The sequence below is a fragment of the Nelumbo lutea genome, chromosome 3, assembly GCF_056320005.1.
Source record: "Nelumbo lutea isolate HS-2025 chromosome 3, American lotus-T2T, whole genome shotgun sequence".
NCBI lineage: Eukaryota > Viridiplantae > Streptophyta > Magnoliopsida > Proteales > Nelumbonaceae > Nelumbo > Nelumbo lutea.
The window spans coordinates 59,701,570-59,726,845 of NC_142686.1; the positions used below are offsets into that span (position 1 = coordinate 59,701,570).

A 25,276-nucleotide genomic window follows, 5' to 3' on the forward strand; every position below is an offset into this window, starting at 1 on the left:
AAGATTCAGGTGTGGAGGAATGTATATTAGTGCTTACTAGATTGGAAGTGGTTAAAATGGAAAACAATGAACCAGATGACACTTGAGAGAGAGTGGGAAGAAAGCAAGAACCGAAATTTCACAACTAATCCATTCTATGGTAGAGTGGTCAGAAATTTAGAGGGGAAAAGATGCCATTTCAAGTGGTGTGATGTCCAAGATTCAGGTGTGGAGGAATGTATATTAGTGCTTACTAGATTGGAAGTGGTTAAAATGGAAAACAATGAACCAGATGACACTTGAGAGAGAGTGGGAAGAAAGCAAGAACCGAAATTTCACAACTAATCCATTCTATGGTAGAGTGGTCAGAAATTTAGAGGGGAAAAGATGCCATTTCAGGGGGGTAATCCCATCCCTCAGAGTCAGGAAGCCTTTGCATGGCTGGTCTAATGGATAGTATTCTGACAGTGGATCACCTGAAGAATAGGGGCCTTCAAATTCCCTAATATGCATGTAACGTGAAAAGAGGACAGTATGACTCATTATTTTGCAAATTCAGTTTTGTGGATTTCATTTGGGAGTTTTTCTTTATAACTTTGAAGAGGCAGAGGACAGCTCCAAATCAGTCATCTGAATTTTTATCTCATTGGCCTAGAACCAGTGGGAGCCAAAAAAGGCAAAGATTTCATGAAGTGTGATTCCTTTTGCAGTCTGCTGGGGAGTGTAGAAATAAAGAAATAGATGAACTTTTGAAGAACAAAGACACAGTTAGCGAGTGGTGGTAGACTGGTGCATTGGTCATAAGGATTTTTTTGCTGTTTTTTTTCAAAAATTGTATTCATTAAGAAAACAACCAAAATTACAAAAATGACCCTATACAATGAGGGTGGTTTAAAAACATCAGTAGAATAGAATTACAATCAGCATGGGTTGGTGGAGTCTTAAGCAGGAATTGAATGATTTCAGTTTTTTTTTTCGGTCTGTTTTTTATTGTAAGGAATCATCATAAGAGATCTCTGTTCTGGTGAAAACTCCATAGTGAGCATGTATTACTGTTTTTATCTTAATAATGTTTTTCTTTTCCTTTACTATCGAAAAAATGTCAGAAATATGTAGAGAGTGACGCCATCATGACACTTGAGGGGACTCTTATCTTTATCAAATCTATAATATATGAATATAGAGCCCCAAACGCTTAGGATAAAATTAGACACAAGATGTGGGTTCAAAAATGTGATAACACGGTTGGGGACTTCCCTGTAAAACAAATTTGGAGTAAGCCTATCCCCCCAAAAATTCAAGCCTTCTGTTGGAAAATTTTCCTTGGCAAGGTTAATACGTGTGATATGCTGCAGAAAAGAAGGCCTTATGCTTGCCTTTCTCCTCACATGTGCTCCCTTTGTAAGGAAAGTGGTGAAACCTTGACATCTATTATTATCTTGTTCTTTTGTGCATCATATTTGGGAATCTTTTTGTCTTCTCTTTGGTTGCAGGTGGGTTTCCCCTCAAGATGTGGCAGGACTTTTCAACCGAGACTTTTTGAGGCAATCAAAGAAATGAGGGAAGGTTATGTGGAAAGCTACAAAGGCAGCTATTTGTTGGGTGATATGGGAAGAAAGGAATAACAGAATATTCTTAGACAAGAGTAGAACAACGGAGGAGGTAATTGACACAATTAAAGTTAAAGTAGCCCATTGGGTAAGCTCTTTGCATATTTTCCAAGAGTTCTTAGTCACAGACATTATAAGATCCTGGACAGAAATAGCACAATATTCAAGAGTGAAAGAGAGAGTAAGGACGGAATGGAAACCTTCAGATGGTAACAGAATTAAACTGAATTTTGATGGAAGTTCATTTGGAAATCCGGGATTGTCAGGTATTGAGGGAGTAATCAGAAATTCTGAAAGGAGAATATTAGCATTATCCTCTGGACCTATTGGCATAGGCAATTCTCTAAAAACTGAGGTAATGGCATTGCTACAAGGATTGAAGATAACCAAGAAACTAGGAATGAGGCATATTGAGGCTGAAGGGGATTCCAAGGTGATCATCTCTTGGGCTAAAAACAATAGAACTACTCCGTGGACTTTCAAATAAGTGATAAGGGAAGTGGAAAAGGTTGCAAGGGAGGTAGAGGCAGAATTCAAATGGGTTAGGAGTACAAATGGGCTAGCATTGTACAAGGGGCTAAACAAGGGGCTTTGAGGCAACAATTGTTTTGGGCTGCATTGTAAAAGGGACAGAAATATGTAATAGTATGGGATTTCTAGTCCCATACACAAAGTTGTAAAACTTTTTAAATTTAATTTCAAATAAAATTCTTCTTTGATGATCAAAAAATGTGATAATAAGTATAACCATTTATAGATTATTTTTCTTACAAATTTTGATAAGTAAAAAGATTGTATATTAATAGTCATAAGAAATAAACAATACAAGCCTCCCACAGAGAGGCACGAGATGCTACCTCTCACTTAGACATTAAAAAAAACAGAGAAAAAAACAGAAATCAATTACAACTGAGACAAATACAAGCTATCCCTGTTTACCCCTTGTTTAGCTAACCCATCTGCTATAGCATTAGATGTTCTCCTAACCCAATTTATTCTCAAGTTCATGTTCCTGGTTAGCCATTTAAATTTCATCTCACCCCTATAACACCAAATTGTCGAGTCTGGATCTTTCAACCAACCAATTACCAGCTTTCAATCTCCTTCAATCTCCAAATTTGTCATACCCAGTTCATTTGAAATCTGTACCCTTTTCATGACAGTAAGCAGTTCTGCCATCACAGAGTCCTCCGATCCCACAGGACCAGAGAATAGAGCCATAATGCTTCCTTCCTTGTTTCTCAACACTCCTCCTATACCTGAGGGACCTGGATTACCTTGGCTACTCCCATCAAAGTTTAATTTCAAAAAGTCTTCAGCTGGGTCCACAAAACCTTCTCTTTTACTGTTGAGGAGGAGCTTTTCGCCACTACCTTCCAATTTCTCCATAAATCATCAAAGGACCAATGAGAGAAAGAAGCCAGGTTCCTAAGCCAATGTATCATCCTCACCAATATACAATCTCTTACCTCTTCTTTACTTCTCTCCTTTCCTAAGAAGATTCTATAGTTTATTTCTTCCCACAAAATCCAAATTATTGCTGCTCTAGCACTTCTCCAAATGATCCTTCCCCTCTTTTTAGGCTAAATTAAGGTAAAGGGTCAAAAGACTTATCTACCTCCGTTGGCAAGGCCCGCCTGCAAGGTTGCAACCATACAAAGAGAAGTCATTCCCAAATATCTGCAGCAAAAGGACAGGAAATTAGTAAGTGGAAACAGTTCTCTTCATTTGATTTACATAGAGTGCACCAGTCTGGGGATAAGCACATGAAAGGTCTTCTTTTTTGTAGCATATCCAGTGTTAATCTTCCCATGATACACTTCCCAACAAAAAGCTCCAACTTTAATAGGAATAGGCCGATACCACACTTCCTTCACAGGGAAAGACTAAGAAGGGGAGGACAAGAAAAGAGATTTAAAGAAAGAAGCACAAGTAAAAGACCCTTTAGGATGAGGAACCAGATACACTTGTCCAGATTAGTAGGATCTAAACAAATGGATTCAAGAAGTAGCAACAACCCATTCAGCTCCGCAATTTCAGCATCTCTCAACCCTCTTTGGAACCCAAAATTCCAATTGTGACTCCTAGGAAGAATAGGAGTAAGAAAGTCTGACACACACTTCTTTTTATACAAAGAGACAGAATAAAGAGAAGGGAACAAATCCTTGAAAGTTGAACATCCAATCCAAACATCTTCCCAAAATTTTACACCCTCCCCAGAACACACACCATACCTGATGAAGCTGAGAAATTAGTGAAGAACACTATGAATAGATTTTTGCTTTCCACAGTGAGGAAAAAGTAGCCCATCGAGACACTCCTGCATCCCATCCAAAGTTCGCCCTGCCAAGAACCCTCAGACGCTCAACCTCTCCGACTTGAATATGGTTCAGAAATTCAAAATTAGGAAGGAAACTAGATAGTCTCAATCCTTCTTAAAGACTTCCCAAGACTCAAAACTGCCACCCAGAAACCAGGATCCGAAACCCAACCCGAAGTACTATCAGTTCAAAACCATGGGCTTATCATTAAAGGCCCATGACTCTTAGGTGGACCCAGACCCAAGTTATTCAAGCCTACTCAAGACCCCCTCCTACTCTGGCCTCTCAGTGCTTGAAACTCCTCCCAGCTTGGGTCAGAAGAAAAATAACATCGTCTTCAATGCTCTTACCCCTGCAATGAGCTCTAACTCTACATCAGTTACTGAGGAAGACGATTCAGGAGAAGATTCCAACTCCTATGCAACAGAGTGTGATCCAAACCCTCAGGAGAAAGCATTGGAAAGGGCCCAAAGCCTATTCGAAGGGAATGTAGCTTCGGGGAGTGTCAAGATCCTAGAACAAACTCAGTTAATCAATCTGGACTACGGGAAGCTTTCAGACTCAAAGAGCCTTGGTCGCATACAAGGAAGAGATTCGTCAGTCTCCTCTCCCAATCCTAGTCAAGCTCAGCGGCCATCAACCGAGACTTCTCCCACCCTCTCTCATTCAGACTTTTAATCTCAAAATTTAGACCTCCCTCTGACTTCTAATCATTTTTCTTCTTCCTTCGATCGTCCAGGTTTGACAGGAGAGCTATCCCACCCAAAGCAATCAGACCCTCTTCAGACAGCTACCCTAATTAGCACTGGAAGCAAGGATCCGGGGGAACTAGGTTTGGAAAAGTTAACAAATTTACTGGGAATTGAAAGAAGGAGACAAGTGGAGGAAAAATGGGAATAACTAAGGAGAGAGATTGCATAATTAAAAACTCTCAGGAAGAAAGCAGGAAAGAGGGACCTAAAAAGGAATTACAAAGGCTTCAATGGGGATTACAGGATCGAAATTCAGGAGGTAGTAGAACAAACAAGGGAAATTCCAGAAGAGAGGATTGATGAAAATCTTAAGCTGGAATGTCAGGAGGTTGGGAGGTCATCTCAAAAGAAACTTAGTGAAGGAGACCTTAAAAAGAGAAAATTCGGACATAGTCATTCTACAGGAATCAAAAAAAAGAGACAGTTGACAAGAAGTTAATGAAAGAAATATGGGGGATAAGGGGTAAGAAATGGAAAGCCATTCCTGCAGTGGGATCTTCAGGAGGTATCATCTTAGCTTGGAAAGAAGACGAACTCACGGGCTTGGAGATTAACAAAGGAGAATTCTCAATCTCGGTACTCTTCACCAACATTAAAGATGAATTCAATTGGATCTTAACTGGGGTGTATGGTCCTAACTCTCCCTATGAGAGGGAATGATTCTGAGAGGAGTTGGATTCCTTGCATGGAGAGGAAGACATTCCATGGTGTATAGCAGGAGATTTTAAGGTCACAAGATTCAGCCAAGAGCACTCAAGGGGTAGAGATTCAACTAGAAGCATGAGAAATTTTTCCAGTTTCATTTCCAGACACAACCTATGTGACCTTCCCCTCAAGAATGGACAATTCACTTGGTCAAATATGCAGGAAAATAACATCAGTTGCAGACTTGATAGATTTCTCCTCTATCAAGAATGGATTAAGAATTTTCCCAATTTACTCCAAGAAATTCGGCCCCGATGCACTTCTGATCATTGGCCCTTAGTGTTGAATATGGAATTATTAATCACTAAAAGAAAATCCCTGTTCGGACTGGAAAAAGTGTGAGCCTTGCACAAGGATTTCTCCAAAAAACATAGATGATTGGTGGAAGGAATGCAATGTGGAGGGTTGGTCTGGTTACAAACTATTACAGAAGCTAAAATTCCTAAAAAAGAAGTTAAAAGTTTGGGGAAAAGAAGAGTTCAGAGCCTCTGAAGATGAGAAAAGGAGAATTCTTTCGAAGCTCGAAGAGTTAGATCTAAGGGAACAAAATGGCTCTCTAGATAACTCAGGCAAAGTAAGGAGAGCCGACTTGAGGAAATTGCGGGACAAGGTAATCAGAAGAGAGGAAATTTATTGGAGGCAGAGATCGAAAGTGAGATGGCTAAAGGAGATAATAACTCTCGATTCATCCATGTTTATGCTTCAGGAAGGCGCAACAAAAATTTCACCTCCAAATTGAAAGTGGACCAAAGGGAAGTAGAGAATGCTGATGAGATCACAGAAGCTTTTCTTACCTTCTTCAGAAGCTTGTACTCTAAGGAGAGAGATTGCAGTCATTTCTTGAGGAGTTGGGAAGGCTCAACCCTGCCTTTAGAAAAGAAGTCTTGGCTGGAAAGAAGCTTCAAAGTATCAGAAATTAAAGAGGTTGTTTTTAGCATGGATGGAGACAGGGCTCCTGGGCCAGATGGCTTCCCCTTGTTCTTCTTTCAAAAGTGTTGGGATACTGTTAAAGAAGATTTAATAGAATTCTTCAGGGATTTTCACTCCTCTGCCATTGTAAACAAAGGAGTAAATTCAATCTTCCTTTGTCTTATCCCAAAGAAAGGGGGAATCTTAGAGGTCAAGGATTTTAGACCAATAAGTTTTGGTGGGAAGCATTTACAAAATTTTAGCCAAGGTGTTAGCAAAGAGGCTCAAAGAAGTATTAGAAGGGTTGATATCCCCAAATCAATTCGCTTTCGTCAAGGGAAGACAGATTGTAGACAGCATCGTAATTGCAAATGAATGTGTAGAAGATAGAAAAGCTTCTAGGAAGCTTGGGGTTCTGGTTAAATTAGACCTTGAAAAAGAGTATGACAAAGTAGATTGGGATTACATCTTAGACTACCTAAAACTGAGGGGTTTCGGTAGCAGATGGATCAAGTGGATGAAAGGTTGCACTGGCTCCTCATGGTTTTCAGTGATAGTTAACGGGGAACCTAAAGGTTACTTCAAAGCAGGTAGAGGGCTCAGACAGGGCTGCCCACTTTATCCCTTCCTCTTCACTCTGGTGATAGATGTTTTTAATTACCTCTTTGAGAAATCCAATCATCTGAATTTAGTGACAGGGTTCGAAATAGGGAGGAACCCGGTTCCTATTTCTCATTTACAATTTGCTGATAACATCATTTTGTTTCTGGATACCTCCATAGAGAATATCGCCAATGCAAAAAGGATAATTGAATGTTTTGAACTGATTACCGGTTTGAGGGTCAATTTCAGCAAAAGCAGCATAGTAGCCATAAATTCTGTAACAAGAGATCTCCTAGAACTGTTCAATTGAGAACTGGAACGCAAAGTGGAAAACCTCCCTATTTCCTTTTTAGGGATGCCCCTTGGAGGTAACCCAAGATCCCTTAGCTTTTGGGGGCCAGCGGTGGAGAAGTGCAAGAAGAAGCTAGCATCCTGGAAGAGATGTTATCTATCTAAAGGGGGAAGACTCACTCTTCTAAAAGCCTCCCTAGCTAATTTTCCTATCTATTTCCTTTTGGTGTTCCAAATCCCAATGAAAGTAAAAAATTTAATTGAGAAAATTCAAAGAAACTTCCTGTGGGACGGGAGAGGGGAAAAAAGAAATCATTTGGTAAGTTGGGATCAGGTTTGTAAGCCAAGGGAGGAAGGGGGTCTTGGAATTGGACATCTAAAAGAAAAAAACACTTCTCTTCTGGGTAAATGGCTATGGAGATTCCCCATTGAATCCAATCTTCTTTGGACAGCTGTCATCACAAGCAAGTATGGATTAAACAACAACGGATGGGATAGCAATCTCCTCTCAAACCGAGTAAAATCTTCAAACAGAAAGGTATAGTCTCCTCACACCCTTCCTTCTTTTCTTTTGTTAGATATAGAGTGGTGAATGGTTCAAAAATCAAATTCTGGAACGACCTTTGGTGGGGGAATTCTACCTTAGCAGCTTCCTTCCCTAGACTTTTCAACCTCTCCCTAGATAAAGACTCAAGTGTTTCCTCTTGCATTCCTGACCTTCCTGCTGTCAACAATCTAAGTTTACAGCTGAGGAGACCCCTAAGGGACCAAGAATTCTCTAATCTTGTGTCCCTCTTCCAAGCAATAAAAGAGGTCTATATCTCCCCCCACTCCCTTGATACCTGAGTGTGGACCCTTCACCCAAATGGTGAATTCCCTTCCAGATCACTATTGGCTTTAGCCACTGGGGAAGATAGCTCAACATTCCCTTCCAAAAAAATCTGGTGCAGCAACACCCCTTCTAGAGTTTGCTTTTTTGTATGGGAAGCCTGCCTTCAAAGAATGAACACCTGTGATCTCCTTCAGAAGAAGAGTTTGGGAAGACGTTACATTTCTCCTCACACCTGTTGCTTGTGTCTGCGAGATAGAGAAACAGCCGATCACCTTCTTATACACTGTAATTTCACTCAAAAGATCTGGCAACACTTCTTAAACCTGATAGGCTGTCATTGGGTTTTCCCAGAACACATTCAAGACCTCACTCATCAGTGGAAAGGTTATGGTCTAAGCAGAAGAGGCAAACTCTACTGGAAAACGGTGCTACATGCAGTAATGTGGGGATTTTGGGAGGAAAGAAACAAGCGATTATTTGAAAATAAACTCAGATCTCCCGATGAGTTAATTTCAGATATCTTCTATCTCTGTGGCTTCTGGGTGGTTAATTCAGAGCTGTTCCAAGATCTCTCAAATGATGATCATAGCAGAAATATTCAAACCATTCTTTCCCTTCCACACTTCACTCAGACTCCCATAAGACAACTGGAAGTATTTAAGGATGGTGGGATGATCTTACATTCAACGGGAATGCTGCAGGTAATCCAGGTTTAGCTGGAATTGGGGGCACCTTAAGAGATGAAAGAGATGAGATTCACTGGGTTTTCAGTGGGCCAATTGGATTTACAGGTTCAACCAAGCCTGAAGTGCTGGCTGCTCTAACTGGAATCAGAATAGTAAAAAGTTTGGGTATTCAGAATCTCTCCATAGTAGGGGACTCAGCAAATACCATCAAATGGCTAAAGGATAAGGAAGGGGGTCCTTGGAGGTTGAACCATTACCTGGAAGAAGCAAGGGACTCCTTGAATTGTCTAAATGCAAATCTGTTTTGGATCCTGATGGAGTTAAATTCTATTGCAGATGGCTTAGCCAAGCTAAGTGCTCGCTTAGAAAATCTGTACAGTGACAGAATTCCTCCCTTGTAATCTCTTTGGGGTTCTCCCCTGTTTTGTACATCCTCTCTTATTCCCTTCTAGTTTAATGAAACTTGGTTAAACTTTTCTCAAAAAAAATGAATGTTAGCTATCAAACCGTGCCACGATTTATCCCTCTCCAAAGGCCGCCTCCAGACCCATTTTCCTAAAAGCTCCAAGTTCTTCTCAATTACATTACCTAGACTCAAACCTCCCTCCTGTAGGCCTTTAGTCACTAACTCCCATCTTACTAGATGATCTTTCTTCTCCTCCCCTGGTTCCCATAAGAAGTCCCTCATCACTTTCTCAATCCTCTTTGCCCCCTTCTATAGGATCCTAAACATAGACAAATAATATAGTGGCAAGTTTGCCAAAGTTGATCCGATCAGTATGATTCTCCCACCCAAAGAGATGTAGTTCTTCTTCCACACCACAAGTCTCTTTGCACACCTTTCTACAATTGGATTCCAAAACCTACTCTCTTAGAGTTAGCACCTAGTGGAAGCCCCAAATAGGTCATAGGCCAACTAGAAATGGAACACCCAAAGAGATGTAGTTCTTCTTCCACACCACAAGTCTCTTTGCACACCTTTCTACAATTGGATTCCAAAACCTACTCTCTTAGAGTTAGCACCTAGTGGAAGCCCCAAATAGGTCATAGGCCAACTAGAAATGGAACACTCAAGACACTGCACTATAGCCTCTAGTTCTCTTGTCTCCAAATTAACCCTTGTGATGCAACTCTTGCCAAAATTGATTTTCAGATTTGACACACCTTCAAACTTCTTTACCAGCCCCTTAGATTCCTTACCAATCTAAAACCATCCCTTTCACGAAATATTGTAATGTCATCTGCAAATTGGAGATGTGAAACTACAATGTTATTGCGACCAATCCTCCAGCCCCTAATCTCACCCTCCCTCTCCACCTTAGAAATAATCCTACTGAAAATACCCGCCACTAGAGTAAAAAAGAAAAGGAGATAAGGGGTCCTCTTGTCTTAGGCCTCTTCTTGCCTAGAAAAAATCCTTCACCCCACCATTGACCAACACAAAATAATGGCATGATTTCAAGCAACCCTTGTTCCAATTATACCATCTAATGCCAAAGCCGCATTTCCTCATTACCTCTACTAAAAAATTCCAAACCACTAAATCATAGGTTTTCTCTATGTCCAACTTACAAACAAAACCCCTTCCATTTGATCTTCTCACATCCTCTACACATTCATTTGCATTGAGAATTTGGTCGATAATTTGTCTACCCTGGAGGAAAGCCCCTTGGAACTAACTAATTATGGACGGGAGCACCACTTTGATTCTCAGCAACAGGACCTTGGCTAAAACCTTATAGATACTAGTCACCAAACTAATAGGCCTAAAATCTTTAGGGTGAATCTGACTTCTTTGGGATAAGTGTTAAGAAAGTAGCATTAATCCCACGACTAATAATTAGGGTGAATACTCCCAAAATACTCTCTATTCCACTCCTTTATCTTATCTTTCAATCTCTGCAATTTCCTATGGAACTTAAAACCCTTCCACTCCACTCCCCTTAAGTCCTCATTCCACCACATCCCTATTTCCCTCACAAAATCTTGATGAGTCAGCCACATGTTTTCTAATCTAAACAGAGTGGGGCCTGATATAAAGGTTTCGGAACCCAATTTAATAGGGCAATGATCTGAAGTTACTCTCAGTAAAGCTCTAGCCCCCAGATCTCCAGTCTCCACAATGATTCTCCCAAGCTAGGTTAAAGAGGAATCTATCCAACTTTGGACAGAAAGGATTCTCCTAATAATTGGACCAAGTAAATCTTGCTTGCATCAAAAGATTGAGCCCAAAATAAAAGTTCCCTATTAACCCCTTGCTTTGCTTAGTGTTTGCTTTGATTTATGATTCTAAATTCGTTTTCTTGTTCAACAACTATCTCACCATTTATCTAGTAATATATATACCATTACATAATAAAAAGCATGTCCAGTAAGTCCTGATATCCAATTTTTTGAACTCACCAATAGAACACCCTATACCCATGTCGCATTCCTATAATCATACTAGTATCCATGTAACATAATCAGAAGACCTATTTCTCCATCCAGTGGTATCAAAATGAGAACCCACAGAAAAGAAATGGAAAGAATTACTCAAGGAATAAATTCTCCTTTTTTATTTTGATAAATTAACAGATTTTATTAACAATGGGTAAAGACTGTTACAAGTAAAATTAAGTGGTCAACCAACAGAAGTCAAGTATTGCTAATTAGTTCACTTGCTTTAGCCCCACTCTATATGAAACCCATGTCTAGTAGATGCTTTTTAGCATTGGACAGTGACCCTTGGCCCTTTATATCTTTTCCTCTACATGTTAAGTCATCTTTGGCTTGAATTGGAAAAAAAAATGAACTTTGTATCTTATATTCTTTATCTTCCATTAATTCTTATTCATCCTTTACCATCCCTCTTTATTTAACTCATGTGTTTATATATATATATATATATATATTTGAAAGGTAAGGTAAGATTTTAGTAATTACGAGTACAAGTTACAACAGAAAAACTACCTACATAAGGACTAGACAGGGCACAAAGCCAAGTTACAGACTCCAAATGGACTGGGACCTAAACAAATCAGGTAATTTCAGGTGTTTAAAGTCAGGAGTTACAGACACCCAAGAAATCAGCTTGCTGACCACCTGCTGCACTACCTCATCAGTGCTCTTTGTCTTGTTGCAAAAGACTCTCTTGTTTCTTTCATGTGTTTACATTATACTTATTCCATATAAAATTACAATTATCTTTGGAAATGTTGAATTTCTTCTGAAAGGTTTAGGGACCTTTTTGGGTCAAAAATCACAAAGCAAGTGTTCTTCAGGTTATGAAAACTGTCTGCCATAGTTTATTAGATGATTAATAGCTCTATGTTTAACATGGATCTCCAATTGCACATTAAATTCCAGGATGTGTAAGAAATAAGAACTTTCTATATGAATAAACATAAAGCTGTTTGTAGCTTTCAGTTGGATCCTGGTTGTTGAGGCCATTTCATCTGTGAAATTACATCTAAAACCAATGTCTTAAAATGCACAGTCATGATGAAAAGCATTCCACTATCTTGACGTATGAGGCATAAACCAGAACACAAGATGTGTAAGACTCCTAAGCATTTTTTTAACTATAGAATAGATAAAATAAAACAAAATAACTAGAAAATAGGGAAGTTTTCCCAAAAATAAAGGAAAAGCAGGAAAATGAGAAAATAACACTATTTTTCTTTTAATAAAATATGTCAAAAGGGTGAGATGCATGAGGCATGTGCCTCTCATATGGAGGTGCAATAGAAGCATGCACCTTATACAAGGAATACGCTTTTCTATGTGCCTCTATATGAGAGGCAATACCTCCAGGTGTTTTGTTAACACTTTCTATGGAGGCATACTCTTCCAACACCTTTTTAAAATATTGGTAAAAATTTTCACTTACATGATGTGAAGAATGTCGAGACCCACGAAAGGAGGAAAAGTGTGTATCCTCTTCCTGTTGCAAAGTCCTCACAATTCCTGCATCAATCTGTTGGTGGGTAGACAAATACAAGAGGAACTGGTTAGGGATAACTTTTCACTGCATACAAGGAAAAAGAATCTTAGAAAATTAGAACCAGATAAAGAGAATAACAACCTCTCCAAAAGCAGCTCCTGGTAACTCATTATAAAATTGTTCTTGGAGTTGGTGAGCCAATATCTCATCAGCTTCTACCTGCCTTGCCCTAGAATCTGAGTCATCAATGACCGTTCGACTTGCATCTTGAGAATTACTACATCTAATTTCTGGAGATATATCATCAATTTCTATTATAGGGCCTGAAGCACCACGGCAACAAGGATTCCGGGTTCTGGTTGTTCTTGCATTAGGAGGTTCACCAGAGGAACAGAGATAAGCAACTTCTGAGTCATCAAAAGTCGAAGTAGAGCAGTCACCAGTATTGCCATGGGGACCATGTTTCTTTTGTCTTTTCATTAGCTTATTTTCTCCATTAAGTTTCCTGTTTACCTTATCTGACTTGAAAATAATACTTGAAGATGCTTGAGATAAATGTTGAGTGGCCCCATGCTGCATGGTAGCCGGGTTCCTGACTTTAACAGAATTAGTAATCTGAGGACTATTATTAACTGCATTTACATAATTTATATTTTCCATTCTGTTTCCATGTCTTTTATCGTCCCCAGGAAGATGTCCAACCTCATCAAACATGACTGAAGATAATTTCCTTAAAGGATTTTGTGTACTTCTCCAAACACTTCTCTCTTCAAAGGATTGAGAAACATCTCCATTGGTGCCACCACTCCCTCGACTAGCCTCCTCCACAAGATTTATTGAACTTCTGCAGAAACATACCATGCTACCAATGAAAAACTATAGTAGTTCCCAGAATGCTAGAAGTTGGGCATGAGAACATATGTGAATCTCAAATCTCAACCATCAGGAGTATCAGCAGTAACAAGAAAAGATACTAAAAATTATGATAGACCGTTAATTGAGGGTGACTCTAAACTAGTAAATAGAGTGGTTGAAGGAACATGAAACTGTAATTTAGAAATACAAAGAATATATGAAAAGATTTTAGTGGCTGGTCAGAGATATGACAATTTCAGTCCAATGGGAAAGGCAGTCAGCTAACGGGATGGCTGATTTCTTTGCAAAACAGGGGGTGCATAAGTCTGAATTATTCTGGGCTTAGATGTAATCTGTTTATATGGCTGGGGCTGCATCTCGCGCCTCCACTGGATGTACTCTGTAATCATGCAATACTTAATTATGCTCTAATAAAATTTCTATCATTTATTAAAAAAAAAAAAAGAAAAGATACTAAAAACAACAATTATCTAAAAGTGGCAAACCATAGTTAACCTACAATTCATCTATCAGTTAGATTCAATGTTCAAAGTTGTTTAATAGGCAGTTAAAAATAGCCTACAGTTTCGCAATAATATGTTATTCTGAATCAGAGAAGTAACACAATTCAATTCTGTATTATACATGTTCTTTAGAGGCAGACAAGGGTTGCCTGGGGAACCTGAAAGAATTCAAATGTCCCACCAACTGCATGTGATATTTAATTGTGTAACTACAACAATAGTCATGTCAGTGCAATATCAGAATGTTATGTGCCTTAAGAGAACTCACCCCTAAAAGCTAGCTATTAGAGGGAGAGAACCCAAACACATATATACCCCAGAACAGCATCCCATACTACCAATGTGGGATACCTCACATTAGCATCCCATACTACCAACATGGGACAAATGGATCATAACATTCCACCACGCTCCACAGTCCCAGCACCCATGCAGGCTGGCTTTGCACTAGCCCAACTAGTCCCGGCCTAACGCTGCAATACTGGCACCTCCGCTTGCACCGCTCGAATGCAACTGGGAGGCATAGTAGTCTCTGATACCATTTGTTATGTGCCTTAGGAGAATTCACCCCTAAAAGCTAGCTGCTAGAGGGAGGGAACCCAAACACATATATACCCCACAACAGCATCCCATACTACCGATGTGGGATACCTCACATTAGCATCCCATACTACCAACATGGGACAAATGGATCAAAACACAGAAGTCCTATTGGTATATGCAGGTTGTAACAGCACAAAAGGAGAGACTTATATAAGAATGCAGATCAAATTCATGCTTTTAAATTATATGTACCACAAAGAAAACAAGATAGAGGCCTACTCAAGACTACTTGTAGTGCATTTTCTATTGGAACTAGAAGTGCATTTTTTATCAGTGCCTTGTGTCAGGTGATTTGGGAGGTTTTATGGGAGGATTTCTGGGGTCTTTTGTGTTTTAGGGTGCAGCATTATATATCCTTGTAAAGGAGCAGGTGGTCCATGGTTCATGTTGAGAGTTAGCCCCCATTTTATTCTGGTTTCTTGCATCTTCTCTTCTATCATTTTGTATCTTTTCCTCATTTGATAGCTAATGTATAGCTAATATATCTCACTAAGTATCAAACAGAAAAGAAAGAATGTAATTCCCCAAATAAAAAGTAAACAAAAGTATACAATGGACTACAAGAATAATATCCAACAATCTTATCCCAGTCTCTGTTTCATCAAACTGCTCTGTCTTGGATTCTTTTTACACCGGAAAAGCCCCCTCCTCCATGTCCCAGTGTATGAGAAAATGCCTCTGTACACCTGCAGGAGTGATCTTGAATGTCCTTCAAAAATCATTTTATTCCATTTCTTCCATATGTCCCATAGAAATGTAAATGGTGTGTGATGTTCCATAAAAACTGGCTCCAGTTTGTTTTCCCTGTTAAATGTTGTTTTTGTATAGAGTACAACATAGCTCATATTGTCTTCTTTCTGTAGGAATGTCAATTATCACTCTACAGAACCATCCACAATTCTCACCCAATTGGTTGAACAATGTGCTAACTCCTTTGCTGATGAGTTAGCCAAACAAGGGGTAACTAGGGACTCCTTGTTCTGGGCTATCTTGTAATTTAATTCTCTTTGTTTTTTGTCTTTGGGTGGAAGAATTAAGAAAGCTTATCTCCCCTAAATCTGTATCTATGTATCTTTTTATCCTTTATATAATGAAAATTGTGAGCTATTGATCAAAATAATTAAAAACAATGTGCTGTAAACATAAATAAATGTTGGCTGAAGAGTATTTATGTCTAAACATAAACAGATGTACATAAATAACCAAAACCATTAGTTAGAGGTGGGGTAAACTAGATGTCCCATGTATGTTAGGCACATCAAAAGATGCTTCTGGAGTTTTTGAAGTGAAGTAGATAAATGTGTCTTGGAATGAGTGCCACTTCCCTCAATTAACAAAAACAACTCTATCCATTCATAAAGACAGCAAAAAAAAAAGATAAAAACTAAATAATATAGAAGTACTAAGAGAATCAGATACAATTTCAACAGAATGCTTGCTAACTGAAAAATAGTTATGCATTGGTTGATATACATGTAAGAAAATATTAAACGGCCAAAAGACAGTCAGACATGCTGGTGTTTGAAGCTACCTTCTCTGAAAATGTATAGCTTTGCCATCATTCTCCTTTGCTGGAATTTGGTCATTAAGTACTCCTTTTCCTTTCATCCTAGCAGTATGGTTGCCTTCAGAATTGGGGCTAATGATGTGAATTTCAGAAGATGAAGTCCCACTGCTTGAGACTGTTTCAGTGAAGTCATTCTGTTTAGCACCTCTGGAACTCTTACCAAGGCTTTCAGCTGTATGTTTAGCCTTTGCTATATTATATGGAGAGATGCATCCATTGCGTACAAGCCTCTTTTGCCCAATTTTCCTAGGTGAGGAAGTAGAATGTGGAGATATATGCATCTTTTGTTTGGTTTTTGATTCAGAATCATTGGACAAATCAATAGCTTCGATGAAATCCAGACCTGCCCCATCATCATCACATGTATTATCATCTAATTTGGTTTTCCCTTTGTAGGCACTGCTGGATGCTCTTGAAGAGGTTCGTACAACATGAGTTGAAGGGCATCCATTGGCTGCTATTGATCCTTTTCTAACCTTTTCAGCCAGATATTTTGATTCATTACCTTCCCTTTCAGGTATTGCACTAAATTCGTTCTGGACGGTCAAATCTAGGACATGGTTCTCTGGTATGCAACTAAAAAGTCTAGGAGTCCCAGTGGAGACAACCTTCCCATTATCAAAGTTCATGTCACCTGAGAGCATCTTCCTTCTTGTATTCCTAGGATTGGTAGAATATGATGGGCTTTTGTCATTTGAAATCAAGTCAATTAATTTTCCTCTGCTTCCATCTTGAATTCTGACATCAGAGACAAATACTTCAGGAATACCAGACCTACCACCAAGCTTAGTTCTATCGGCTAGACAATCACTGTCACCACGACCATGAGAACTACAAGGCACATGTACCGAATGTTGAGGTTGGGCAGAAGATTTAATCTCAAGCTTAGTTGTCTGTCGTGGCATCATAGTCCTAAAATGAGATTTTTTAGAAACAGATGCATTGTCTGAAAAGGGGAAAATGGAGGAAATGCCATGCTCTGTTTTATCAGTAACTGTGAGTTCTTTTTGGGAACGTGGATAAGATCTGCTGCTGTTCCCATTTTCAGTAATCAATTTGCCCCTGCCTCTGAGCAAATTGGGAACGTATTTACGCAATGAATCAGCATTAACAGAATTACCAGCTACTGAAGAGCCGATATTCTTTTCACCATTCTTCCGCGTTGTCATTCTGTCAGGATTGTCAGGAACATCAATTATCTGATCAACGTCCAAATCCTCCATATTTTGCTTCTGTAAATTAAAAACCTCAAAAAAAAATGAGCACCAACTATCAATCGACATTGGCAAAACAAGCAAGACTAGATCTAAAATATACCCAACTATGATATTAAATAAACAGAACCCAGGTCAAATAAGAAAAAAAGGAGGAAGAAGAAGAAGAAGTGAATGATATTACACTAAAACTGTAATGGGAAAATATGCAAATAATGCCCAAAATTAACACCCGTTATCCACAAAAATAAATTAAAATAAATGAAAGAGAATTTTCATCACAGAAGTAAAATTTTTAAAAGATAATTCATAATTGATAGACATTTTGAAATTTAAATCAAACTAATAATAGATAATTCATATAAATAAATAAAATAAAATAAAATAATGTCACGTAAATCGGAATAGACAATGAAATAAAAGAAAAAAAAAATAATGAATATAACCTTTCTGTGATCTTCTTCGTTGAGATCCAACAATGTGAGAAGTCTTGAAGTAGAATCGAGGATTGAGACGTCGAAAGCGGACCGAGCCATACACTGCTCTCGCTCTCTCGGTCAGTCAATGTTTCTGTGTATCGTCTCCCATGTGTCGCTTACTCCTTAGCCTAAATCTGCTTTATTGCTGTTCGTCCAACGGTATTATTTTGTTCGCATACACACAATCGATTAGTCTGAATTCTATTGTCTGATGTCAAATTGTCAATTTGCTCTGGTTAGACATGTGATACCATCTAAGAACTATAGCCTATAGGAGGCAAGTTTCAACCGGTTGAACACCAAAAAAACTGGTTGAACCAAAGCCTCTCTCTCTCTAGGTTAGGATTATATATATATATATATATATAGCCTATAGGAGGCAAGTTTCAACCGGTTGAACACCAAAAAAACTGGTTGAACCAAAGCCTCTCTCTCTCTAGGTTAGGATTATATATATATATATATATATATATATATATATATAGTCTATCCATGTCTTCCTAATTTTTTGTTTTTTTTTAATTTTACATTATATATATATATATATATATATATATATATATATATATATATATATATATATTAAAACTGGTCCTACCATGTTAGCATATCTCTCCTATTTTCTTCTTTTTTTGAATTTTTTATATTTTTAATTCCATATCATTTTTTAAACAACAAATGAGATGCACTTTCCTAATAATATAAATAATCTATTCTCCTAAAAATTATTCCTAAACTACATCCCCCACTATGCCCCACTTTCTCCAAAATTATCTCTAATTCCTATTTATCTTCTAAATTATCTCTATTTCCTATTTATCTCCAAAATTATCTCTAATTTAGAAAAGAGTTTCTCTCCTAAATTATCTCTAATTCCTATTTATCTCCAAAATTATCTCTAATTCAGTAAAGAGTTTCTCTCCTAAAGTATCTCTAATTCCTATTTATCCTCTTCCATACTTTTTACCTATATCTATCTAAAGAAAGTTTGGATTAAAAAATTTAAGAATTATTTAAATATTTATTAAAAACACAAAAAAAATAATTTTATATTTTTACAAATATATCATGAAATTATGTACTAACAATTTAAATTATGTTTTGCTAGATTACAAATTTAAATATTTTTTAAATATTTAAAAATATGTAATAGCTTTAAACAAATAAAACTCAAATAACAAAACATTTTAAATATTTTACAGATTATTTAAATATTTAATAAATAAATATTTATCATAACTAGATTTTAAATATCTAAAAAACTTCTTCAAAGTATAAAAATAATTATAACTTAATATTTAAATTAATAATAAGATTTTAAATATTTAAAATAAGTACATTATGTAATAAATTTAAAAAAAATTGTAAAAAGTTGAAAATTAATTAAAACATAATATTGAAATTAATAATAATTTGATATTTTTATATAATATTGTAAATAATTAATTTCACTTATATCAAGTAATAATTTGAGAAAATAAGATTAAAAAATCATATTTATTAATAATAATTTTATACTCTTCATCTATAGTTGTTATATAATTATATATACTAAAATTAATATTTATTGTCTTTTCTATAGTTATTCAATAAGTATGTATACATTTATTTTGTTAAGTTATTTAATAGAAAACTTTCGATGATTATTAAAGATTAAATTATTATTATTGAAATTTTTAAGTTTAATTTATTGAACTTATTGTATTTATTTTATAGATTAGTTAAATATTTAAATAATTAAATATTTATCATAACTAGATTTTAAAAAGCTAAAATAACAAAATTATGTAATATATTTAAAAAAAACTTCTTCAAAGTATAAAAATAATTATAACATAATATTTAAATTAATAATAATTTAATATATTACAAATTTAATAATGAAATTATGTAATCATAGTATAAATTGTGATTTTATGGAAAATTAAATTCAATAAATAATTAATATTTTAAATTTTACATATTATACATATTATTTAAGTATTTAAATATTTTTAATAAAAAAATATTTAACATAACTAGATTATAAATAGTTAAAATAAATACATATATATATTAAAGGAAGCCTTTCAAGCAACAACCCCCCACCATTCAGACACGTGGCTCTTTTAAATTCAGACACATGGCATTTTTTGAGAAGTTGTTGTTAAACCCCACAACCCATTACCACCATTCAAACAAGTGGCTTTCTCATTTTCTAGAAAGTTAGATACATGGCAATTTCTAAGAAATTCTTACTAAATCCAATAACCCACTATTAAGCTATAGCTCCCCACCATTCGGACACATGGCCTTCTCATTTTTTCTGGAAATCTAGACACATGGCATTTTTTTGAGAAGTTGTTGCTAAAGCCCACAACCCACTACCACTATTTTCAATTCATTCCTAAAAAAAATGTAGAAAATGCAAAAGTGGTTATCCACAACTACTTTTGCCTAGATTCTATCAATCTCAGTTAATCATTAACCCTCTAAATATCATAACAAAAGAAAACTATCAATATTCTAATAATTATTGAAAAGCTATTTTTTGAAATAAATATTTCCTGAAATTTTAAAAATTATCTAAAATATTAATAAAAATAAATTTAACAATATTGATTCCATAATGTAAATTTAACATTATTGATTCCCCGTACTTAGTACGGGGTCATTCACTAGTGATGTATGTAAAAAGATGAACAAGGCAATGGCTAGCTTTTTGTGGGACCAAAAAAATGAAAGGATAACCCATTGAGTAGCTTGGAAGGACCTCTCTCTCCCTAAATCTAAAGGAGGTTTAGGCTTTAGAAATTTCCATTTCTTTAACTTATCACCCATAGTAAAGGTTGCTTAGAGCTTACTGAAAAATTAGGATGCAATGTGGGCAAAGATTCTAAATATATTTTCATTTCTAGGAAACCTTTTTGGGATCTCATCTATCTTGGCTTAGAGAAGTATTCTCCATGGTAGGGACCTCTTGAAGAAGGGTGTTATCTAGAGAGTTGGTTCAGAGCAGATATTGATGTCTGAGAGGACTCGTAGGTCCCAACTTTGCCTCATTTCAACATTCAATCAAGAAACTCCAAATTCTTAAACTTTAAAGGCATCTTAGCTCATAAACTAGCAAGCTCGAACCTAGAAGGTAGATATCCTTAGAAGTATATTCGTAGAAGAGGAGGTGAAAGGTATCTTGTAGATACCTCTAAGTTGGTTAATGGTACAAGACATTATTGCTTGGGGGCTATCAAAAGATGGCAATTTATTGTTAAATCAACTTACCCCCTGGCTCTATAGGAAGGCTCAAAAGTGGTAAATTTAAATTTCCTCTCTTCTCCACTAGAAAATACTTTGAAAATATTTGGAAACTCAAGACTGCCCCAAAAAGTCAAATTTTTTTTATCTAGAAATGTGTGAAAGGATCAATCTCCTTGTTGATGAAGCTAAAGGAAAGACATGTTACTAATGATTCCTACCCAAGATGTGGTGAACAATTAGAATTGCAAAGGTATATGTTGCAACATTGCCCACTAGCTAGAGCTATATGGTTTGGCTTGCATATCTCAACTCAAGCCCCCCAATGCAATAGGACTTTCAATCCTAGTTTGCCATGTGGTTGAATGATAATGAAGAAGATTGTTCTCAATAAAGGAAGAATATAGTAGCAAAATTATATTGATTGATATGGAAATCCAGAAATAAGTTGGTCTTCCAAGGTGAAAATGACCATCCTTACAAGATTATGGAAAACTCTCTCTCTCTCTCTATCTCTTGTTAGACAATGTATATCCTTAGCTCCAATCAGATTCACAAATATTTACCAGTAAATGAATAAAGTATATTATTGTTTTATGTTAATTTGGTTTTTTTTTGTGAATTACTCCTTAAATTGGACACTTATGAAATTCATGTTAGTTTAGAATGTTCTTAGTCATTGGATAAACTTGAGGAGTTTATCCTAACAAAGCTGACACTAGTGTGATGTCAAATTGGTGAAGTAGGTTGTCTTAGTTGCTACGATTAGACTCCAAGCACAGCTAATGGGTGTTTAAAAGAAACACTAAACCCATATCAATTTCCAATTATGCTCTATACCTTGGAGATAGATGGGCAAAACTAGAAAGTTGCACTTAACCCTAGACTTAATTATGATATTGCACTAGGTATTGGACTAGATTGTCTTTAATGTGACAACTAGTGAGATTCATTAAGGATCAAATACCTAGGCATATTGGGACAGTTTGGAAAATTACTTAAGTGGGTCATCATAGTGATAGGATCAACCCATTCGTTAGACAAAGTGAATATTAGGCTTTGCACTCTCTCTAATTGAAACCAAGTGTCAGACGCTTTAAAGTATGGGATTATCTAAAACACATCAAAAAGACAAGTGCAAACAATTTAGAATCCAAGACCAACCGTTGCTTATTTATAAGCTACCCTAAGGGCTCCATTCGGTATCTCTTCTATGACCCAAGAGAATAAAATGTCATTGTTAGTCGAAATGCCCACTTCTTAGAAGATGAATACACCTAAGCAATAATCATCAAGAAGTTATTCTTGATGAGGAGAGCTCAAGAGTTGTGGGAGATAACTCATAAGTTCTAGATGTCGATACGTAACCTAGAAGATCTACTTAGGCGTTTAAACCTCTTATACATTTTGGATATGATCAAGAAAGTTACTTAATGGAAGCCATGAATAGTAAAGAAGATCTCTTAACTTAATAAGAAAGCTATGTTAGACATAGATTCCCTGAAGTTGGTAGATGCCATGAAAGTCGAGATGGACTCAATGAATATCAAGAGAGTTTGAACTCTTATGAACTTATCCCCTGGGGTTAAAGTAGTTGGTTTCAAATAGATTTTTATGAGAAAGAAGAGCCTTGATGGAAAAGTTGAGACCTAAAAACAAGTTTCTAGATGTTGGAACATCCATTTTGACTTAACAGTCAAGTAGTTTAATTTTAAGCAAAATCCGAATGAACCTTTTGTTTATAAAAAGATAGTGGGAGACAAGGTTGCACTCTTAATTTTATATGTATATGACATTCTGCTCATTGGCAATGAAGTAGAAATGTAAGCAATGGTGAAAGTATAGCTTTCACAACAATTCTCCATAATGATCTTGGAGAAGCTTCTTATATCTTGTGACTTTGACTCTATAGAGATAGATCGAAGAGGTTACCTAGATTGTTTCAATCTGCTTACATTGACAAGATTGTCGAAAGAAACATGCAAGATTCTAAGAAAGGATTCGTTCCTTTCAAATATGAAATCACTCTCTCCAAAGGAATGTCACCTAAATCCCTGAGGAGATAGAGGACATGAGAATGGTTCTCTATGCCTCTGCCATATGAAGCATCATATATGCTATGCTGTGCACTCAACATGACGTTGTTCATGTTATTAGTGTTGTGAATAGATATCAATCTAAGTTAGGACAAGAGCACCGGACAACTATGAAGAACATACTAAAATACCTATGAAAAATTAAAGATTATTTCCTTATCTTCATTGGTAGTTCACTACGGATGATCGATTATATATATAGATGTCGACTTTCAATTTGACCTAGATGATAGAAAGTCTACATTTAGATACATTTTTATATTGACATCCTGTGTAGTGAGTCAGAAAACTATTAAACAAAGGTCCACAATAGAATCCACGACTAAGGCTGAGCACATTGCTACAAGTGAGACTGCCAAAGAAGCAATTTTGATGAAAAAATTTATCTAGGAATTAGGAGTCATATCATCCAACACATCACCCATCCCAATGTTGTGTGGCAACATTGGAGTATTAGGGTTCTTCCTAATGTAAGAATTATAAATTAGGCTTTTTTAAATTTGTTTATATTGGAGAACAGGTCAGAGATCGTGTAGAACGATGGAGAAAGAGATTGATGTGGAAGTAGTAGATCGATGGTTTCTTGCAATTTGTCAGGATTAAATTCGGACCATCATGCTATCAACCCTAGTTGTTTAATTCTATTATATTGCTGATTATTTTCTGATTTGATTGTTAATCATACATGAGATTTTTTAAATCATAGTATTTATGAATTGATGCATGTTTTGGGCACCGAACCCTAGGCCGATTTGATCTAGTTTTGGTCCACCTTACATGGGTTTAGATTAAAGCAAGATAAGCCCATTTTAGCATAGACCGAACTGCTTTTTACGGTTGGGCTCATATACCAAGATAAGTTTTATTAGATAATTGGGTCCAATAATGTGATGATAATGTTTTAATTTAAATGGATTTAAGTTTTATAAGATTTAAGTTGATTCTTGATCAATTATGTGTGATGTGTTATATGAATGTGATTTGTACATGGGTTATAAGTGATTGACCCATGCAAAGACTTTATGTGGCTCTCTACGCCCTTCGTGGCTGAATGCACATCATTGCCATGATGTTCATGGATCATTGAATGATCTCCCTCATAATGAGCCCTTCTCTTATTTCCTCTCTAAAGAGGGAACATGTGGAAACCTTAGCCCATTTAGGGCCCACTTAAATATGACTTTGTGAAAGTCAATGGGAGCCATTGTGGTAAGACCTAAAATCAACATAGTAACCGATATAGTTGTTCCCTCATCAATAATATAAGTGGTCGAAGATAGGGAATATCATAAGATGACATCTTTAAAGGCCTCCAACCATTAGCATGAAAGTGGACTGAATTGGTGGGTAGAGATATACCATAAAATTGGGCCATCTGTATCACTAAGGCGGTCAGTTGAATTGCTTCATTGGATGATAGAAGCGTCATAGACTAATGGTAGGGGCCTATCCTAAAATGGAAGACTCTTTCACGATACCTTGGGGTTTCTGATATGACGGGCCAACACTTATGGGTTAGAAAGATTTAACATAAAATGACTATGAACCTTTTCTAGTGGAGGCCAAAGGGGAAACTCATGAGACATGAGTGGATTTATGATCCTCCATAGAAAGTGATGGGATTATACAATTAAAACAGTTGGCCTCATGCCGCTATTGATTTCCCACATTTCTAGAGGCATCAATAATGTCTACATCCTTGAGATAGAGGGAAATCTTAGAATTAAACAAATAGAAATGGAATATAGATAAAAGTTCATTTTATGATACATAACATGAAACAATAATCGAGTCATGGACTAATTATTCATTCCGTTTGTTAGAAATGACACACAAACCATTCACTAAACTGCTAGATGATAACAAATTCAAGGGATGACCCAATTACGTGGACTGAATCCATAGCCTTAACCTAGTTCTTACGTCTAAAAAATTACACATAATTGCCAACGACAAGGCATTGGAATGTCCTAGTGAAAAAGCTTCTAAGGCAAGAAAGAAAAATATCAGGAATGGGAAGAAAATAACTCTCCTACCCATTGTTATATCATCACCTCACTAAACAACTCTATTTAGAGATAATTTGATAAA

At 36.5% G+C, this 25,276-nt stretch overlaps 1 protein-coding gene across 3 annotated transcripts in view; it reads right to left on the minus strand.

Moving 5' to 3' along the window:
* LOC148865202 (uncharacterized) overlaps window positions 1-18,089 on the minus strand; it is a 60,787-nt gene extending 42,698 nt beyond the window's left edge. Inside the window, exons 1-4 of one of the 3 annotated variants that reach the window (XR_016110757.1) lie at window positions 17,823-18,055; window positions 16,127-17,394; window positions 12,755-13,457; window positions 12,560-12,646 (exon numbers count right to left, since the gene is read on the minus strand). Coding sequence is in view for 2 of the 3 variants with exons in the window: in XM_088981061.1 (XP_088837187.1) it covers window positions 12,560-12,646; window positions 12,755-13,457; window positions 16,127-17,394; window positions 17,823-17,912 (2,148 nt within the window). In the remaining variant the exon portion in view is untranslated. Of the gene's footprint in view, window positions 1-12,559; window positions 12,647-12,754; window positions 13,458-16,126; window positions 17,395-17,822 lie in introns of all 3 variants that reach the window. The other 2 variants (XM_088981061.1, XM_088981062.1) reach the window with 2 other exon arrangements.
* Window positions 18,090-25,276: the final 7,187 nt, after the last annotated feature.